The following is a 21,098-nucleotide window of genomic DNA, read 5'->3' on the forward strand; positions in this document are numbered from 1 at the left end:
ACTTCACAGATTTATTAAGGCTCATCAAAAGAGCAAAATAAGCAACTGGTTAGAGAAGCAGGGCCAGAACCACAGCCAGCATATATCAGTAAAGCTTCACTAACTTCAGTACAGCTAATTTACACAAGCTGAGAATCTGGCCCAGAACCTTGTAAACTCCTGAAAGATTAAAATATTAGGCTCTCTAATAAGTAATCTGTGTGGGTAGAGATGGTTACAAGGACAAGAAATGTGTAAAAATTAATCTGAGTAAAGTTTCCCCATATTCTACCTGAAGACTAGACATATATTTATAAATCTGGGTAGCTCTTGTAGGAAAATGAGAATGGAAGATTGATTTGGCACATTGTAATTCTAATGCAACTGTAATTATATCTGTGAGAGCTGACAACACCAAATGAGATCGACTATAGGAAGAAATCATCAAGAAATCCTGAGTCATCACACTGAAGGACACACAATTTGGTTTTTACATAAAATAATTAAAGTTCCAGTAGCCTGCATAGCACATACACAGTTGCCAGATTTTGGCTGAGTGAATGAATACATAAAATCACACTGTAGCAATCTGTATGTGCTTTAAAGAGGATATTTCCACAATAAAATAGAAGTGTAGCTAGTGCCAGAAATTAAATAAATAGCAAACACATTTTTAGCTTCAGCCTTTTGCAATTTATCATAGCCATCCTACCTTTTCTATGATGTCATGTGTGCCCTCTGCAAATATCTATTTTTAAGTTATGCAATTAGAGAGAGATTTTAATGGGCCAAATATTGCTTTTGGTTCTACTAGTATGAGTACAAAATAACTTTAATGGCAAAGGTTTTTTACTAGTATAAGTGAAAACAGAATTCCATATTATGAATCCAATACATGTCTGGTGCAATTTCACCAATGTCAATGAGTTTATGCATGTGCTGAATATAGCATACGCCTATATATGGATCCTACTGTGCTGAAACATATTTTCCAAATGCAAATGAATATTATTTCTACTTTTTTCTGTATAAACATACTGCATTAATCACAAGCATGAGCCTCAGAAAGGCTTGCAGCATTTAAACCTACTGGAGTACTATCCAACCGATCAGGTTCTCTGTACTTTATTCTACACTTGCCGAGTCCACAATAACATTTTAAATTCAAGATTATATGATTTTTTAAAAAAGAGATGCCACTTTATATTATAGGATAGTGGCAGGGCACTGTTAGTGCCTGCCATTTTAAGGGCTGATCAAGTGCTTGATTGCAGCAACCATTTTAGATCTCTGGCCGCCAACATAAATAGAGCAGTTTGCTGCTGGCTGCAAGGCTGTATGCAACATCCCTGGAGGTAATGGTAGGAGTTTAAGGGGATGGCTTGGAGGCTCCTGGTCCTGGGCATGACCTAAAACTGCACCCTACTGGGGATGGGTGGCCTGGTAGGGCTCCCAGTGGCGTGGGAGCCCCCAGGAAATATCAGGCCAGTACCACTTCAGTGAAAGGTAGGTCAGGGTGCCTTAATAACCCCAGATCCCACAACTGGGTGGGTTACACCATAGTAGGGCCAAGAAGGTGGACCCATGGTAGAAAGTGGACTAGAGGCTCAGAGGCCTGACTTGAAACACCCTTGACTGGTCAATGCTGGGGCCAGGACCAGAAGGATCAAAGGGGTCAGGGGCCCACTGTGAGGGATGCCTAGAGCAAAGGGCCTGGGGTTTCTGACTGGCTTTGGAGGTGAGGCTGGGGCCTGTGTGGCCAAAGGTCCCAGGGGGGTCACACCTGAGAGGCAGAAGAGTTCAGGGAGCAAGGCAGCCCAGAATGAGGGTGGAGTAGGTTGCCTGATTGGAGAGATCTAGTTTGGGGTCTGGACTGAAGGATTCTGGGGCCCACTGTGGGGCCAGTGATGCTCTAAGAACTATGGATGCCATCTGCGAGGCTTAGGCTGCGGTATAGGGGAGGTACGGAGCTGCAAATAGTGTCCCCTGGCATCAGGGCAAGAAATGGGCAGCCTCCCACCTAATTAAGATCATAATTATATATCAAGGCATGGCAGATGAGGAGGTGGGCAGCTGGCCCAGAAACAGGTGGGCGGGACACTGATAGACTGGCCCTGAGAAAAATCCCTGTTACAAAGATAAAAGCAGAAAAACAACAGAATGAAGGGGTATATTCTCCAATTTTGCTAGCTATGGGCCTGATCCTTAAGGCTAAGTATAGACATTCAGGTGCATTAGGGGGATGTTAAATTGATTTAAAATGGCTGCCTGATATCAGGTAAGTCAGGATGGCAGGGGCTAGCAGAGGAGCCGGGTGTCTGCTGGGGAATGGGGGGAGGTGTGACCAATGAGGTGTGGGGGCAAGTGTGATCTGCGGGTGCGGTGCATGGGGCTGGTGTGACCCATGGGTAGGGTGGGGTTCCCCCGAATGAACCTACACCTCCTTCCCTCCTGCCCCTCCCCCCCAGGATATACTTGCTCAGCTCCAACATCAGCGAACACTGATAAAAGCAGTTGCACACTGAATGGCTTGTGGAATGGAGGTTGAGAGGGCTAGCTGGTTGGGAGGGGGGCGAAAGTGGCTGGGGTGGGGGGGCGTTTGTAAAAATAGCCCAGTGTGGGGGAAGGGTGAAAAGAGCAACTCCAGGGCAGGGACAGTGGCTGGGTTTTCCTAGTCTCAAGGTTCTGCAGGGAAAGCATACAGAAGTTCCATGCATCAGCTTTATGATCAAGTAAGTTTGATCCAGGTTTATCTTAAACTAGGTTCTGCAATTTTTAGATCAGTTCATGTGCATGGAACTTCTGTACAGTTACAAGTTTAGACTGAATGCTGGCCACTGAGACTGGGTCTGTAAGTGTAAGGTTGGCACCAGGACGAGCTAAGTTTAAATCAGGCAGCAATTCTGAACCTGATTTAACCTCCCCAGATGTCTGTACTTAGCCTAAGGGAGCTGTGAGACTTCAATTTCTATCTGGGTCAAGAAAAGTGTAGGGTTTTCACCATTTTATAGAAACACTAATGAAAGATTAATTCATGCAAGTTAGGCTCTGGTCCAGATGGGGTTAGTGCAGAGCTGCCTTGTTTCAGTCAAGAATCTTGAGTGATGCACCATATTTTTCTAAGCTATTGATGAACTTGTGCAGTTCAGCTAATGCACATGCTGCCCTCTGGCTAGCTGATCTGTGTCTTCCCCTCTCCAATCTTGGAGTGGGGAGAGGGCTACTACTACAAGCAGTTATACTAATGCAAAGTAAAACCTGGCTAAGGGAAAGCTGGGAAAGAAGAAAGACTTATTTATAGTTTTAAATAAGACACATGGGTGGGTGGGTGGATGGATGAATGGGCAAGGAAGGTTTCTTGATCTTCCTTCCACTTATGCTTCAGTGATCAACCGGTATCTGATCCTAGGCTAGTATACTTAACCAATACACAATCTTAACCTCTTTATAGCACCGAGAGAGATAAAGAACAGTGTAGCAGCAAGTATGCATGAGGCCCGTCAGAGTTAATTTAAAAAGAAAAAAAAAAGACTAGGTTTGGTTCCTAGCCTGCATCTGCCTTCCATTACATTCTGAAACTGCTCTGCATAACCCACAGATACTTATTCATATCATTTTGATGAACAGCCCTTTAGCTGATAAATATTTATAAGAATCCTTGAACTAGGTACAGTATCAGAACAAACTATTTGCCTTTCTTTTGAACATGTATAACCTTAGCCTTTCCTGACTGACCTTTCCTTATTGATGATCAACCAAAATATATGGGAATAAAAAATAAATTGGCCACACTTTGTTATTCTTTTGCTTCCCTCACCACTTCTTCAGAACCACAATATACTGGCCTATAGAATCATAGGCTTCATATACCCCTGGGGTGTTGACAGTGCCCATGGGCAGCAGCTAGTTCTACAGGGCTGAGTGCACCCCCACCCACTCCCACTGAAGTGGGCAGACCATACCATGGTAGCAGCTGCTGGGGTCTTTTTTAAGTCCTTCAAATCAGTTAAGAATTTTTCTTCCCCACTGCATTCCCCTCCATGCTCAGCGGCATGTCCTTTGCCTACGTCCCAATTACTCATCATCCCCACCTGGCACTGTTGTTGCCTTTACTATCCCTAGATGATAGTGGGGAGGAGGTTCCAGAGATGCTCCTGCCCCACTCCAGATGGGCTGCACATGAAGGTAGGCTTAGCCAGAGACAGCAGCAGGCATGTTCCCAAGTAGCATAGTGGGGGGGTGGAGGGCTGGGGACCTGGCAGGGAGGAAGAAACTGTCTGCAGTGTTGCTGTCCCTAGCTGAGCCTGGCTCCCCATGGAGCCTGACTGGAGGGGTAGAAGTGGCTCTGGACAACATCAGCATTGGGCAGGAGAGGTAGGGGAGGTTCTGCTGAGCAAGAAGGGAGAAGGCCAAGGGGAAATTTTTACCCAGTTTGGGGACTTAAAGAAAGTGCCAGGCTGCTGCTCCTGCAGCAGCTTTGAGCAAAGGCAGGGTTGAGTCTGTGCCACTGCACTCTCTCTGGATCCACCCCTGACAGTGTCCTCTTAATGCTCTGCATCCTATCAGATGGGAGAAAGCACTAAACAGGCACATCAAATGCAATATTTATTATGAAGAACAGCCTCTCAACAAGGCAGCTTGTGTGTGCTAGGCCGTACTGCTCCTGACCATTTTGATAGTGGACAACCCATCACTGACAGGCTTCCAGTCCCTACTTTGTACATGTACTACAAATACAATGGGGATGTGTTACTGAGAAACTGCAGGGCCTTAGAGAGTCATGCTCTCATACCACATGACAGTAAGCAGCTGAGAGTAGTAACAGAAAGAGAAGAAGTGGAGACCGGAACAAAACAGGCAAAAGAAAGGAATAGCAATAATAAAAAGAAGTAGAGGAATGGAAAAAAGGAAAATAAAGGAAGGAAGCCACAATGGCGGAAGGAATCTCAGAAAGAGACAGATGTCAAGTGAAAAAGGAGAGAAGTAAAAATTCAGAGGAAGAGATCAGAAAGTGAAACAGAAGGAAATGGACAGTGGATTATAGAAAAGAAATGCACAGAAGACAATTAGGAAAAGAAGGAGGGGGAGCAAGGGAAGGAAAACAACAGAAAGTAAATTATTGCTATTGTACATAGCCACCAAATAAAGGAAAACCTCTGTCACAAATCCAACCACAGGGGCCCCTAGAGCCCCAGGTTTCTTCCCACTGTGCTGCTACTTGCCCCAAGGAACAGACTAAGATCGCATTGGGATTGCTCCATACACCAGCAAGCCTCAGCTCCACTCTCTTATATCAGACTCTGCAGCTGCTGAGAAGGAATTTCTGCCAGCCCCAGATGGCCACTGAATTATGGACAAATTTGTTATGTCCCTTTCTCCAGCCTGGAATATCACTAGGCTTGAAATCACCCTTTCTGAAGCCAATCAACAAAAGGTTTATTACATATGATAAAAGAATAACACAAACAAAACTGACTATAGATTTGGAGACAGAAAAAATAAACAAGAACATATCCTTACCTTCTTATCTAGGTATACTTAATCTTTCCTGACTGTCTTGCCAGCATCACCAGACATCAGCCTTCCTGCTGATTTCCACAAGTCCTGACTGCTGGGGTCTCTGACACTTCTGAGCCCACTGCCAAACTCTTCCAACCAGCACCACCTCCTACCAGCACGCTCAACAGTCACCTCAACTCTCTAGAAAGCTGTGGTGTGCTTGAGGTACCTGACACACCTTTGGCTGGATGGGCCATTCCTCTCAGATGCCTCTGCTACACAGGAGTTGATTTCCCCACTACAGAAAGACAACGGCTCAGGGCCCAACCCTTTCTGCCTGCGTATGGGCATAGCAATTCTTCTTGCCAGCAAGAGAGATTTAACTGTTCCACTCCCTTTCCTTGACTAAACTGTATCCCAAACCATAAAGATTTATACAGGCAAAACAACACAATCTGTAGGGTGATAACAGTAATATAAGTGGATACAGGATGACACTGGGGATGCAGACAGAAGTACAGCTCCCAGCTGTAACTCAGAGCAATTTCTGCAAACCATTCTGAGTTGCAGTGTTACCCCAGACCAAACAGAAGTTCACTGTTGGTTCCAGGGGAGAGGAATCTGGCTGCCGGCCTGCAGCCAGGTTCCCACAGCAACAGCCAGGGTCTCTGCCAGTGTTCACTGTTTTCAGAATGGGAGGGGGAAAGGCAGTGGAGGGAGCTTGTTCTTGGGGCTTCCCAGCTAGTGCTGAAGGGTGGGGTGGGTGAATTGGAGCCCTCCCCCTCCACCCCAATACACCTCTCCCACCCTCTGGGGGGGACTGAAAAACCCCAAGACCATATTCCACCCCCCCTCCTCCCCCCTCCACCAAAGGGCAAATGTGTGTTCTGTTCACTATCAATCTAAACTACCTCACTTACAGAAAACCGCATAACTTAGATTGATTTCACCTCTGGCTTTTTAAATGTCTGTACCTAGCCTTAAAGTTAGGCACTGAATCTGTGTTTGGGCTCATGGAGAGGGTTCTGCTTTTCTGTTTTATGAAAGAATTAACTTTGTGGAGAATCTCCTGAAAGAATTTCAACCTTGAAACCTCTCTTAGAATTTTTAGCATCAAATCATTCAGATGAGCTTATGACAAAGTGAAATTTTTCAGTGATCCTTGATGCTTTCCAACAAATTCCAAAGTGCTCATGAGTGAAAAATGCTACCACACTAATACTGAATGGAAAAAAGTGACTACATAATCTATTTAAAGGAAGAAAAAATGGGATAAGATAGAAATGATGAAAACTGCAGGGATCAGCCTGGGGAAATGATCCAAGTTAAAAGCATTAGTTCAAAGCTGAAAAGGGTCTGTAATAAAAGTATGAGTCCAAGAGCAGACTGAGCTGTATGATAGTTACATTAAAAATTTGTTACATAACAATCATTATACATACCTCACTGACCAAGCAAATGGCATACGGTACTTCCCCAGCTTGCTACAGAACTGCTTGTTGGATTTTAACACCTTCTGTGCACACTAGATAAAGGAAAACTCCATTATAATGAATATAATCTTCTATTATTTTGTACTGTGGAAAGTAGGCTTATGGAAGGCTGAAGCAGAGATGGCTTATAGAGACTGGAAATGTGATTCAAAATACATTTATGGGAAGTTCTAACAAACTGGATCAGAGCTATGGAGGCCTTCCAGAGAGGAAAGTTTTCTTATTAAGGAGTTATAGTGGTTCTTGGAACTTATGCTGTTCTAAGGATTTTCAGGGACTGTGACCAGGATAATTGGGGATGCAAGATCTGAGTACAGCCTCTGAGCAACCTCTTCTAATAAGGCTTTAATGGAGCCAATGGACTTACCCTGCCCTTGGGGAAATACCTTGTGATGTTCCTGAAAATGAATCCTTTTCATAGTACAGAGACTTTCTGTTTAATTTAACTAAGTGATCTCCGAGCTGGGGTATTAAAGTTTAGACCAGCAGATGTCAATTTAGAGTCTACCCTGACTTATAAATTATGCAGCCCTTATGAAGACAATGGCATGCCACAGGATCCAAGTCAAGGGAGAATTTGGCCCTTCAGGGTAGTCTTCAAAGTGGAACTGAATGGCATGCATACATCCAAGTAGCAGATCAATTTCAGACGTTAACGTTGAACTTAAAGGTTAGCAGAGAAAGGATCTGGGCTGATGCAGTTTGAAGAACACGCTGACAGACAAATATTTAAGTGGAGTGCTATGCTGAAGTACTTACAGTTACCTTTCTGTTTCTTCAGATTCCTTGAAATGAAATTTTCTGAAACTTCCGAAATGGCGGACCTCAAATCTGCTCCTTTATTCTATATAAATACCACCGACGCATTCATGTCTCAATTAATCTTCCTAAACCATGGATTGCTGAGAGAGCAATTCACACCAATGCCCACTTAGCCACATTTAGCAGGTTTGGGGATGTGTGGGCAGCACAGAGCTGCATTCAGGCAGCAGCACACGCCCGGGGTAGCAGTGTAGTTCCAAGGGCATGCAGCAGTGTGAAGGTGCATTCAAGAAGCAGCATGGGTCCCTGGGGCTACTGCTGATAGGCATGTCCATTCGGGCCTGGATACCATGAATTCTGCAGCAGGCCATGTCCCCCAACTTTCAGTAGCTTGCTGGACTATCAAGAAGCCAGATGGAATGGTTCAGCCCATGGGCTGTATGTTTGAAACCCCTGGAGTAAAACCTATATGACTATGGATTCACATGAAATAATCACACAGTATTTCATTAGGAATATTTTGTTTGAGAATTAGGCTTTGTTGCCAAGCACACTGAAAACTATACCAACTGTACTAAGCAGATATCTTCATAACATGTTTAATGGCTTCATTTTGTCATCCTTCAGATTACTGCTTTTGCCTTCATGAGAAATAAGCCTTAGATAAGCTTGTAAATTAAGCTCACCAGTGAACTGGTAGGATTTACAAATATAGATTACAGTGTTTTGTACTGATGGGAAGATGTTTACACTACCACAGAGAAAAATAATATTTTCATTGTGTTACCTTATTAGAGTCTGGATTCTTAATGTAAGGCTCAGCACTGCTGGCAATATTTCCCATGAGTATCTTTTCTATTTTTGCCACCAACACAATCTCTGAGTGGGGGTTACTTATAGAGAAGAGAGCCTATAAATAATCAGAGAGAGTACATAGTAAGCATATAATACCACTACAAATGTTAGACACATAGCCAATGTTCCCTGTTGACATAAAATAAATTCCATTACAAAATGATAGACTGATTTTAGAGTTGAATCCAAGTGAGGTAGAGTGAGTCTCTATTGGTGGGTCTTTCACTTTCTTTCAGTCTCCTTTATGTGGACATTATATCAAGTTGGGCTCTCCAGAATTTCACTCCTGTAGGCCTACTTTGCAGATAAGAGTAAAGCATATCCTGTAAGTGAAACACTTCTATAATTAGTCTTCTTACCCACACTTTGTCATTGGTTCGGTGAACATAAAATCATTGAATCATAGAAAATTAGGGTTGGAAAGGACTTCAGGAGGTCATCTAGTCCAACCCCTGCTCAAAGCAGGACCATCCCCAATTAGATCATTCCAGCCAGGGCTTTGTTGAATCAGGCCCTAAAAACCTCCAAGGATGGAGATTCTACCACTTCTCTAGGTAACCCATTCCAGTGCTTCACCACCCTCCTAGTGAGAAGCTTTTTCCTAATATCCAATCTAAACTTCCCTTGCTGCAACTTAAGACCATTGATCCTTGTTTTACTATCTGCCACTCATTGAGAACAGTCCAGTTCCATCCTTTTTGGAACTATGCTTCATGTACTTAAAAGCTGCTATCAAATTCCCCTTCAGTCTTCTCTTCTGAAGACTAAATAAGCTGAGTTTCATCAGCCTGTCCTCATAAGTCATATGTGTCAGCCCCCTAACCATTTCAGAATAGGTTAGAGTTGACTAGTCATTTATTTTGTACATGACTAAATATTATCTATGGAATATTTTCCACACAAGAAATCAGTTTGTATTTTTCATCATAATTCTCCTTTTGATTTTGTTCACCTACAAATCTATAATTATGAATATAAATAACCAGCAGGTTGAAATGTTTCACCATTTTTTTTCTATTAGAAAATATGGTTTTGTTGATTTTGAAAATTTTAGCAGGAAAGTACTGATTCTGAGGATTTTTCTTTGATGTATCAATTAGAAAATTGGAAATGAAAATCCTGCTTTTAATCAACATTTTGAAAAGGCCTGTTTTATTTTACTTTTGTTTTATTACAATCTTTTGTCTCCTGTTGGATGACAGTAAGGAGTTTAAAAAGTGCCACTTTTAATCAATGGAGGACAAGGACCATGTCCTTGCTTAGACATCAATGAAGAAATCCAGAAGAGGTTTTATAAGTTTGTCTAATTGGTATGGGAAAGGCCAATATTTAAGCCTAAAGAGTTAGCATAAAAAATAGCTTCATATTTTCTGAGTATCTTCAGCTAACAGATACTGACTTTTTCAAAGAAGCTACTGATGCCTATTTTAGGATGGGCAGAACAAACTTGAGAACAGGTGCCTGAAAACATGTTCTATAAATAACATATCTTCATCTTGCAGTGAAAGTCAAGGATATCTTTCTAATATAACATCTGAGATACAAAAATTGGAGAGATGTTGAAGCTATCATGGTCTAGGAAATATGCAAGAGACAAGGCATATTTAGTCCAATGAAAGATATCACCCAAAAAAGCATCATCTGTGATAAAATTCACACATAAAATAATACCTGTTTTGGATATTTCAGCCATTCCTGCGGAAATCCCTTGATCTGTGGCTCTTCTGTTTCTTTTGAGTCCATATTTTCAATAGTGCCATTCTCCAAAGGCGAGGAAGCTGAAATCATTTGTCTAACAAGCATGTGGTTCATATCCACATGAAAATCAGCAGAGATTTTCCTGTTGTCCCTGATATCAAACAGAGCCACGCTCACAAAGAAAGGTTCTACCTAGAGATAAAAATCAAAATATATGTGCAATCAAAATATAGCAATATAAAAAGCAACAAGTATAAAATCTGTAGCAGGCTTGCCTTTTGGCACTTGAGTTGAGTCCTAGGGTTGAGATTCTGCTGTTTTGATTGGTGAAGCCCAGCCACTGATCAAGAGGCAGCAAAAGGAGTTGAGTCATGCCCCATTCCTGAGGAGAGGGGGGTAGGAGCTCCTTCCGGACCTGACTGTAGACAGCAACACTGTCAAGTCTGGAAGACTTCAGGGGCAGAGCCCAGGAGTGTATAAAAGGAGCTGCCTGCCCAGCACGAGGGGAGACGCATCCGGGACAGAGACGAGAGAAGAGCAGGGCTTAGAAGAGCTGAGGAGAGCTGCCCAGCAGGGTGAAGCAGTAGCTCAGGATGAGCACTTGAAGACTTCTATCAGCAAGGAGCAGAGGACAGCTCCAGTGGTTAGGAACTCAGTGCGCACCACGGTGCATACCATCCAGACCCTGGGAGCTGTGTGGGGCGGCTCGGGTCTGCAACCTCTGGCACGTGGCCAGAGACAGTGCACAGGCTGGTGCATGGAGCAGGATCTTTGGAGTGCTTGGGTGGCTCAGGTCCCCAACCCCCGGCATGAGGCTGGGAGCTCGGTGCAGGAGGTGCTGCGTGGAGGGTCTGGGAGTGGATTGAGCCCAGTGTTGCAGAGGCAGCCCGGGCCTCCAACCCATAGTCCAAGGAGCCAGATGGTGCTTGGGCTAGTAAGCCAACAGACAGGGCTAAGCCACAGGCCCCAGAAGCCCTGCATAGCGGAGCCCTGTTCCAAAGGACAGCAACTCCCCTGCCCCCCTGAAGCCTACTGCAGGTGTGAGAGCAGCCTGGTGCAGAGGACAAGGGCCACCCTCCAGGCCTTGGAGCCATGAGTTGCAGGGAAAAAAGGATTCCCACAGGAGAGGGGGAGTCCCCCTTGGTTAGTTAAGGGCTCCTGAAAGTGGAGGGCCCACTGGGAGTACCCCCCTGAAGTTACCAGCTTCCTTGAAGGGCCTGGGAAAAAGCCATAGGGCACTGGGGTTTCCCCTTGGGATTAAGTTCATCTTTGGGGTTCTTGTGCCATAAGTGGTGTGATGTCATACCTTATATTTTGTGAACACTCATGTTTGTAAATTAGTAGATGAGTAGAGTCCTAGGGCTCTGCTGAGACCCCCTTTTGCTGTTATTTCACCTGTTGTTTATTTGTGGCTTATTTATTGTTCACCTATACTTATCTATAGTTAATCTGTTGCCTATGTTTATTTTGGGGTTTATCTGTTTCAGATCAGATACTTACCTGTGACTTACCTGTATGTGGAGCACTGGTGTAAGGTTTTACAGCATTTACCTAGAGGGTATTGCTTATGTTATTACTTTAGATACATACACACACACACGCACACACACACACACACACACAGAGTACATATGTTTACATCCATTTTTCTTTTCCTTGTGAAAAGTTAATGTAAATAAATTTGCATATACTTAAGTCCTCTGGCTGTCCTGGCCTGGTTCTATAGGGATGGAGGGAAACTGAGAGGTCTGAAGTTCCCCCACAGCATACCTTCCAGCCAACAATTCCCTTCAATTAGAGAAGGGGAATATATACCCAAGTACACCTGGGCTACAAACCTATCAATTCTAAGACCTGTATGCTAAGCTAAACTGTGCCAGTTCCCCTGCAGATGCACTGGAGGATGTAAGATCTAGGAATATGGGGTTGGAGTGCTGTAGCTGTGATGGTCCAGGAAATGTAAAAAGCTTGGGACAGACTTTACACATAAACTGGTTTAAGTGATCAGAAACTGGTTTAAACCTGTAATAGAACAGATGTTCAGTGCACATAAACCACTTTGAAAATGGCTGAAATAGGTTTGAGATATTACCTGGTTGAATGTAGTATCAGAGACTTAACTGATTTGGGTCAAACTGGTTTATGCAATGTCTGATCCAGACTCCTTCCTGGCTGAAGTTAAACCAGAGTCCCCCAGCATCCCAGATGCTTTTCAGCTCTAGGTGGGGCTCTCTGCTCCAGAGAGTGGGGCCTGAACCCTCCCCTCTTCTCCCTCACTGGAGCTCTGGCAGAGATAGCAGGCACAGCAGCATCTGCCTGGCTTTCCCTGTCCCCACTGCCCCTGCCCCCTTGCTGCTCGCTGCTCACTGCTCAAGCAGGGATTCCCCCATTCTTCCCTCGCTCACACAGCATGGACTATAGCCAGCATGTGGTATGCTAGCTAATGCTGAGAGGTGCCTGTGTAAGGCAGACAGGACAGTGTCCACCTAGGGCTTTTTGGAGCTAATCAGCAGGTCAGCTGGTAATGTCCCTCCATTCCTTCCATGGGAAAAAACTGTTTAAGAAGAGCTTGAACTAATAAGAGAGGCTTTTGTTTTCTGATGGGCTGATAAATGCTGATAACAGAGCTGATAAATACTCTGTTATCAACTCCCTGCTGGCTGGCAGGGTGCGGAACCCCTTCCTAATCAGAACATCCTACTAGTGCCTGGCCTCGCCTCCCCTAACCCCCTCCCAGCACTTTGGAAGGGAAGGTAGGGATGCTCTAGCACCCCCAGCTTCTCACCTGAGCCACTGCTGGCATGTGCCTGCATTTCTTCAGTCCATGGGGGGGATGTCTGTATGATTAAAAACTGGTTCAGCCTAGCCAGGTTAAACTAAACCGCACAGATTGAATCAATTCAGGGTCAAGCTTTTTGAATGTCTGTCCCCAGCCCAAGAGGATAGGTTTTTCTGTTATCTTTTTATTGGATCAACTACATAGTTAAGAGAGCAGTTGGACAAAGTTTTGGACATTGAGTGCTATTGCTTATGAGATCTGCCATAGAACATTTTTGTCTTTCATAGACACATAGGACACTGTACACATTCTTTATCCTTGCACTTTGAGGATGTAGAGAGTCTGCAACTGTAGTTTTTCTGACAGCACTAGATTATCTGGAAAGACCTGATAGTGACAAGGCTGAGTGACAGATCTGCCAACATTTCACATTAGCTGGCTTTACACAGGGCAAAGCAAACAGGGCAGAATTTTGGAAGATCTCACAGCAGTTGAACTCCTTCTATACTCTAAGACAAGGATCAGCAACTTACAGGCCATGGGCTGGATCTAGTCCACCAAGAGACTGGATCTGGGCTGTGAAACTGGGATGTCAGCAGTGATTTGGCAGTAGGTCAGCACTGTGTGGGAGAGAGGCATAAGCAGCACTGGCCAGGTAGAGGAGGCGGCCTATCTTCAGACCTCGCTTCATTAAAGTATTCCCCAACTCTGAAAAGGTTGTCCCTGCTCCAAGAGGCTCTTTGTCCATCTCAAGAATTTTTCCAGGCATTTACTAAACATGGTCTGTGGCTCCACACAGAGCACCCATTTGCAAATTTACATGCGGCGACAACACAGTGATGCCTATCTAACAATTTTCTTATGAGCCATGTGATAGTGTTAAAGCCTAGCTTTTGCAGTCTGGAGATTGTGTCAGAATCTTGGCTTTCTTTCAAAAAAACAAAAAAAAACAAAAAAAAGAAAAAGAAAAAGAAAGAAAGAAAAATGAAAAAAAGAATTCTAACTTTTGTGGTCGGAGAGAACAGGATGAAAAACATGAATTTCTTATTAATTGAATAAAAATTTGAAAAACATTTTGTCAAAAAGACAGAAAAGTTAGTTTTAAAAATCTCGATTTTGCAATCAAGTCTTGTAACTCTGGGCATTTGACACATGGCAAATGAACACTTGAGCTAGACCTCTAAATTAGAAATGAGCATAAAAAATATGCTGACCTATGTTTTCACAGCAAGTGTAAAAGGAAGCAAATGGAACAGTTACATATTTGTGACTCCACAGAAGTGTGGTTTAGACACAGGGAAAAGACCATACATAACATGACCATCAGGAATGGCCACTTTACTGGGTTGAGTAGGGACTAGAACTGAAAACAAACCTGGTGCGTAGGGTGGTACACACAGTTACAACATCTAAGAAAACATTACCCCATCCAACAATGAATGAAAATATATGACAGGAACTCTTGAGAAATGCTGTACACAAATGCCCCTGGTACAATGAAGACTTGCATGTCATCATTACAAAGAGAAGCAACAAAACAAGGGGTTTCTTTGAATCTCCATCAACTACAGAAATTATTTCACAGAAAATGGAAAAGGTGAATGCTGAGCAACAGAACCAGGGGCAGAAAAATATGTAGTGACTTTCTGTGTAAGTGGTGACATTGCACAAGATGCAAATTTTCTAATTTTCTAGGAAACCTAAAATCTTAAAACCAGCCATTTCTATTCATATTTCTGTCATGTCAGTTCTTGCAAACATTGGACAAGGTTTATCCATTAATTATTTTACTCTGCTCTAGTGAAAAACATCAGCTAGATCCCTATCCTAACAAAACCAGTTATGGCAACTTAAGACTGCTTTGCAATATGGAGCTGAATCAGTAAATCTGGCTCTTAACAAAGCACAGGGTATAAAGACCAGTGCATTAGCAGATAAATGATTCTATGCTTTCTCAGCTTCTGTGCTGCATTTTCTTGCTACAATCATCATTACTTTACTTCTACTGAAAACTGAATTGCCTCAACATAGATTTGAAAAAATATTTGAAATTTTCCCCCTAAAAGCCAGGAGTTATTAACTCAAAGGGCATACACTTTTGTAATTTAGAACTGATCCCCCTCCTACTATCACACATACATCTTGGCTTTTTTTTCCAACAAGAATACAGTAGAGGGGGAGCTGATTCTTGCCCTGTTCTACCTTCACTCAAAACATCTCTGGAGGAAGCAACCAGCTTTCTTTACCTTGCCTGCTGGGCCCCAATTAACATTTTCCTGATTTCTGGCTCTGTACCTAGTAGAGGACCATCATTGTTTGAGCTGTGCAGCTCTTGGGGTGAAAAGGGGTCTAAATCTGCTGTTTCAAGGTATCTCAAAAGATACTTTCTTCAGCCAAGGTTCATCCACACATTAGTGCATCCAGCAGGAGGCATCAAATGTTTATTCTACCCTGTCACCCAGCACTATTTTCTGTACTATTGCAATAATTATCCTCTGTTCTTGCAGCAGATATACATATCTGTTGAAGTTTAGTTCATGCTCCCTCTTCAGACAATGGTAGGGGCACATTAACATTGCAAAAAAGCAATGTTGTTTTAGGTGGAGTGTGGCCAACTCTACATTGATTTCCCATCTGCTTATAAGACCTAACCTCAGATCCACTTAAGTCAGTGAGAGTCTTGGTTCCAGTGAATCTTACACCAAGTTCACTACATAAGACTAAGAAAACAAAGATCCTCATAGAATTTTTCCCTTTGAATTTAGATCAAGAAAGAATAAATTTATCTAAAATGTTTTAATTATATATTCCCTAAATGAATTAATTGAATTGGTCTAATACATGATTAGATCCTAACATATAATCTAAGCAAGGGGAGACGATACAGTGTGTGAAGATGACGTAGATGTAATTTCCCCTTTTAAGGTAAGGCAGCAGTGATACAGACTTAAAGGAGCCCATCCATCAAGAAAAGTAAGATGAAGATGCAAAGAAATGAACAAAGCTTACATTAGTTACAGGATCACTTTCATTTTCAGTAACACAAGCCTGAAGATTCAAAATGAGAGATTTGCAAGTTATCATGATCCTCTTTGCAGCCTTTTCCTCAAATGGTTTGATCATCAATTCTGTTTCTAGAAACTCCTTTTTTTGAGGATTCAAGGTCTAAAATAAACAAATAATTTGGGGAGATTAATTATATTACAAGAAATCCAAATCATGAACCCCTTACTAAATTAAAAATATTATCTTCACAAGCAGGTAAAGTATTATCCTAAAATTTACGGATTGGAGAATGGAAGCAAAGTGATTGTCAGTTATCATGCAGGATGCCTGTGGTGTAACTGATAACTGAATTAAGGTTTCCGAAATTCCCATTTGATACCTAATCCCCAAACCATCTGTGTAGCACCATCTTTTCGTATTAAGGGGTACCTAATTCAAACTCTGTTTAGATGAATGTAGTCAAAAACCTATGAAATGTAACTCCAAAGACATGTTTGTAGAAGATTTCCATTTCTAAAATTACTACAGAATATTCTGGTACTGTTGAGTATTTCAATTGACTTGAACAATGGTTGAACTGATTTTATTTTGACCAAAGTTTTCTTTTCAGCAAAATAACTTAAATAGCTGAAATAGTAAGAATAAAATTTGCGTTCTCATAGTCTTTCTATCTAGAGAGGAAGTATCATGAATCCTGTGAGATAGCCTGCTCTCATGAGATTTTTGGCTCAGATGGGAAGATTCAGGAGTTTCAGATATCATTCAGAAAAAGAACTAAACTTTTGTCTCCTTATCCAAACAGCCAAATTTTCATCTCAGTTCAGCTTCCTCTTGATGTCAACAGTATTTCTGTCATGGTTTCAAGTAGAAGTAAGATTGAAACTTTTCTGGAATGTACCAATCTCTATTTTAAAATGCCAATGGTCTAAAAAGTTGGTCATTTCACAATTTTGTTATTGGACCAAGAAATCAGTACTAGTTATCATAAAGAAAATTATTTTAAGTATTATTTGTGAGGTAAGCACACGACATTGAGAACAGTGATCATCCCAAGAGCAGAAGTGTGTTGTAATACTTAAGTACCCAAGTACCCACAACCCTTCAAACAACTTTGGTTCAGGTACCAAATTCATTATGAGCCACTTGTATTTTAAAAACTGTTAGTAACCCAATACAGAATTCTCACAGTTACATCAGGATCCAGTGAGAACAGATTTAGCCGCTCCACATGTCGAGATGTTTTCACAGTTTCTTCAGTCTCCATGATATACTGTGGTGATAGTTAATAAATTAGACTTCTGCATACAGACAATAATTCAGATACAGTTGGTAAACCTTAGAAAAATATTTTTGTTTCATTTATAAAAATACATTTCATTTCTATGTCTGTTAATATTTCAGGTGCCCAATGTTGTTAGACATTATTTAAACTGCACAACACCCTTTGACAGGTAGGTAAATCAAGGCACATATTAAGTAGCTTGCCAAAACATCACAGTGAGCCAAACAGGATTGGGAGTAGAACCCTAAAGGCCTAACATACAGTCTGCAACTCTTAATTATTAGCTCATATCCTCTTCCTTCAAACACACACAAATAAGCAATGTTTGCATTTATTTTTTTCAAACTCATGAACTCAATGATATTTTAATATTAGTTTTAGTCTGGCAATGTCAGATGAGCATAAATACATATCCAATTTCAATTTCAAGTCAGGGAGTGACACGCTCATACTTTTGGACAAAATTTAGCCCTTTGTCTTTATTATATCATAATCCTCAATAGCTGAATATGTCATGGTGATGTGCGTAGACTAGATAATGATACTGGATGAAATGGAGAATAATATGTTGGTTATCTTCACTTAAAATACAGTGTTAATATTTTTTATGATAGGTTTTTAGTTGTTTGTTGCCATAACACACTAAAAAATTGCCGCCATTAACTTTTCAGGGGCTTTTCTTTTCTTTTTTTGGTTCTTGTTGGGGTTTTTTAATTGTTGTTGTTTTAAATTACCCCATTTCGCTACAGAAGTTTATGAGAGAGAGACTTGGAGGAAAAAGTACCTCTCCTGATACTACAATCCTCTTTCAATGAAATGATAATGTAACTGGCAGTACACAGTGTGAATGCAATGTTAAAATCATTTCCTCCTTTGCTTTGTCATGGCTCTAAAAACCAAAATGAGCTATGATGGGTTTTAAAATGTATTATTATCATAAAAAGAGGCGGGGGGTTTGCTACCACTCAGTTTATATACACCTTGCAGTGCTGTGTAAATCAGGTCAGCATAGCACAATGCAATGTCTCTTACTTTTACGAAGTCTGGATGCGAGGTATTCTCCAACAGATCTGTCTCTTCTTGTTGGCATTCAGAATTTATTGAAACATCTGCAGACTCTTAAAAAAACCCGATTATTGAGAATGATTGTGAGGCTTTTATTACACTTGCTATTAACTCCTAGGATTAAAATATAGTTATCTTTTTTTCTACCCTCAAGCCTTGTCCTTTCCAACTGTGTCTCCTTCTCTTGTTTGTTACTTCAGATCAAACAGACAGAAAACACCCCCCTAGATTTTAATCTTTTCAGAGTGAGGGGCTCATCTGTATTTATTTTGTGAAGTACCTGGCACATATATGAGCACTCTGTACACAATAAATAATAAAGCCCAGGATACAACCGCTTTTTCATTTTTCTCCATCTTTCTTGAAGCAACACAAGGAATTTTTTGCAACTTGATAGTCCAGATCTTCTGATACTATAAACCTAGGGTCTTGTTACACCCTATGCTGTAAGCTGCACAGATGTTGATCAGTTTAGGCCTAACTTGGAGTTTGGAGCAGTCACATGTTTGGTCTGACCTCTGACTGGCCCCTTACCTGCACAGCTATGACTTGCCACTAGAGGACCGGTGAGAAGGAGGTCTGTTTCAGCCCTACTTCTCTATGATTCTCTATGCTTTGTCTATTCCTCACCCATGGCAGCAGCAGCTTTCTAGACTGTGGGGAAGGGATAGAAGTCACAGGGTTCCTCAAGAGCAGCTAAGGGACTTGGCAGTGGGGCTGAATGGGGAGGTCTCTGCCCACCTGGTTCCTGCCTCTGAAGGTGGAGCTGCCAAGAGCCTACAAGCATGGAGCTCCAGGTTCTGGCTGCCCTGGGGAGAAAAGTGGGAGCTTTTCTGGGGGAGGATTTCAAGATTGGGTCCTGTGGTGGGTGGTGCTACTATAGAGCTACCCACCTCACTGTACCAGGCCCCAAAACCTTGCTTTGGGAGTCTCCCATTGGATGCCTACCACCAGCTGTCCCGCTTCCTGGAGAACAACCACAAGCCTGGAGTAACACTGCCACCACCTGGGCACTGGTCTCTGTTAGGGCTCTGTGCAGCCTGGGGCACAGAGACCCTGCAAGCCTTGGGGGTGCTTTACCCATTGGCAATATTTCTGAGTGCCTCTTTCAGCTTGAGGCATCCCAAAATAACCTCAGTTGTGACTGAGGGAACATCAGCAGACAAACTCTGCTGGCCAGGGTGAGAGCAAAAAGGGTTGCCTCTCCCAACACAGTGAAATAGTCAGGCATGCTATAACCCAATACCTTTATTGATCAGGCTGGGTAGAAGAAGGAAGTCAGAATACAGTTTGAGCAAACATAATCAATCAGAGTCTTACACAGTCTTGGATGTAATAGTCCTTTTAAAATGCGTTTGCCTAGACATAAATCCTAACTCCTGACTAATTTCCAAGTTTTAACTTACAGGAATTCATTCAGGGAGCAGCATGGAGGCACTTTGCTTGTGGCTTTTCAAAATGCCTGCCAGAGGAAGAGAGTGTTCTTCCTCTCCCCTCAGGAATTTATCTGATCTGGTCACTTTGTTGACCAGTTTGAACCAAAAAGAAAAGCAAGTGAGAGAGAGAGGGGATGACCCAAGGGAGAGCAGATAGAGGGGAATTTCTTCACAGGTCCCAGCAACCAAGTGTGGGGGAGGTCCCCAAGCTGGGCTGGGGCTGCCTAGAAGCCCTTTCTGTGTCCAGAGCCTAGCAAATTCCAGTGCCCAGCTCTCCCATGTAAAACCTGAACTGCAGAAGACAAAGTGGCGTGGGGGCAGAGATGCTGCCTGGTGCAAGGGCTTTTATCTCTCCTCCTTCCTGTCCCCATCTCTCCCCTGATCTCAGCCTGGGCTGAGCCTTTGGGTCATTGACAATGCATAGAAGCGCTACTGACGTTGTTGGCGGTGCCTGTGGGTGGTCGCTGCTTGCCCTCCTCCTTGCCACTGACACCACTGGCAGCCTCTGCAGGCAGTTGTCATTTGCCGCTGGCCCCTGCTGACGTTGCCAGTGGAATCTGCGGATGGTTTCCACCCCGTCCCTCCCCCATCACCGCCCCTCCCCCTGTTGCCACCACCACTGTGGCCACTGGTGGGAGCTCCCCACTTGCTGCCACCATGCCACCACTGTCGCCACCTGTTGCCATGCCCCCCCAGCCTCTGGGGGCATGCATTGTTCATGCTTGGGGTTACTCTGTCTGAAGGCACCCCCAGTAAGCCTGCTCCCTCCACCTCTGCCTGTGCCCTCGAGGCTGCATCAGTGCCTTTATAAGGGGCTCTGCTTTCATTTGCCTATAGTCAAAGACAACACCAGCTCCACAAACAGGTGGCACCTGGCTGTACAAGCTGGCTTCTGCCATGTGTGAGCTCCCTTCCCAATCTGTAGTAATAAGCACACCTGAGTTGCTGCCCAGCACTGCCACTCAGCTACCTCTCTGTCTCACAGACAACTGCAACCAGCTTCCAACCATGGCATTCAGTTCTTAACATGGTTCCTAAGGGTGTGGGGTTGCTGCCTGGGACCATTTCCCAGCACTAAGAGTGCTTGCTTGTTTAGAACTGACCTCTACTAGTCATAGCCCAAAGGGAGATCTGACATTAACTTAAAGGCCAATTGCTTTGGAAGGCATGGGAAAAAAAGCAGTAGCAGCAGGACAATGTCTTATTTATTTCTTGCTTTCCTAGCTCCCTCCCGCTCCTGTGCA

General features: G+C 43.0%; 1 protein-coding gene across 5 annotated transcripts in view; it reads right to left on the reverse strand.

Annotated features, from left to right (window-relative positions):
- The window catches only part of DOCK10 (dedicator of cytokinesis 10), a 271,823-nt gene that overhangs the window by 94,216 nt on the left and 156,509 nt on the right, over positions 1-21,098 (reverse strand). For all 5 annotated transcript variants that reach the window (XM_090056318.1, XM_090056317.1, XM_090056316.1 and 2 more), the window contains exons 9-14: positions 18,386-18,471; positions 17,258-17,341; positions 16,075-16,230; positions 10,260-10,478; positions 8,521-8,643; positions 6,921-7,003 (exon numbers count right to left, since the gene is read on the reverse strand). In XM_090056318.1, coding sequence (XP_089912444.1) covers positions 6,921-7,003; positions 8,521-8,643; positions 10,260-10,478; positions 16,075-16,230; positions 17,258-17,341; positions 18,386-18,471 — 751 coding nt within the window. The remainder of the gene's footprint in view (positions 1-6,920; positions 7,004-8,520; positions 8,644-10,259; positions 10,479-16,074; positions 16,231-17,257; positions 17,342-18,385; positions 18,472-21,098) is intronic.

Source organism: Crocodylus siamensis, chromosome 6 (genome assembly GCF_052110815.1).
Source record: "Crocodylus siamensis isolate JL-2025a chromosome 6, ASM5211081v1, whole genome shotgun sequence".
NCBI lineage: Eukaryota > Metazoa > Chordata > Crocodylia > Crocodylidae > Crocodylus > Crocodylus siamensis.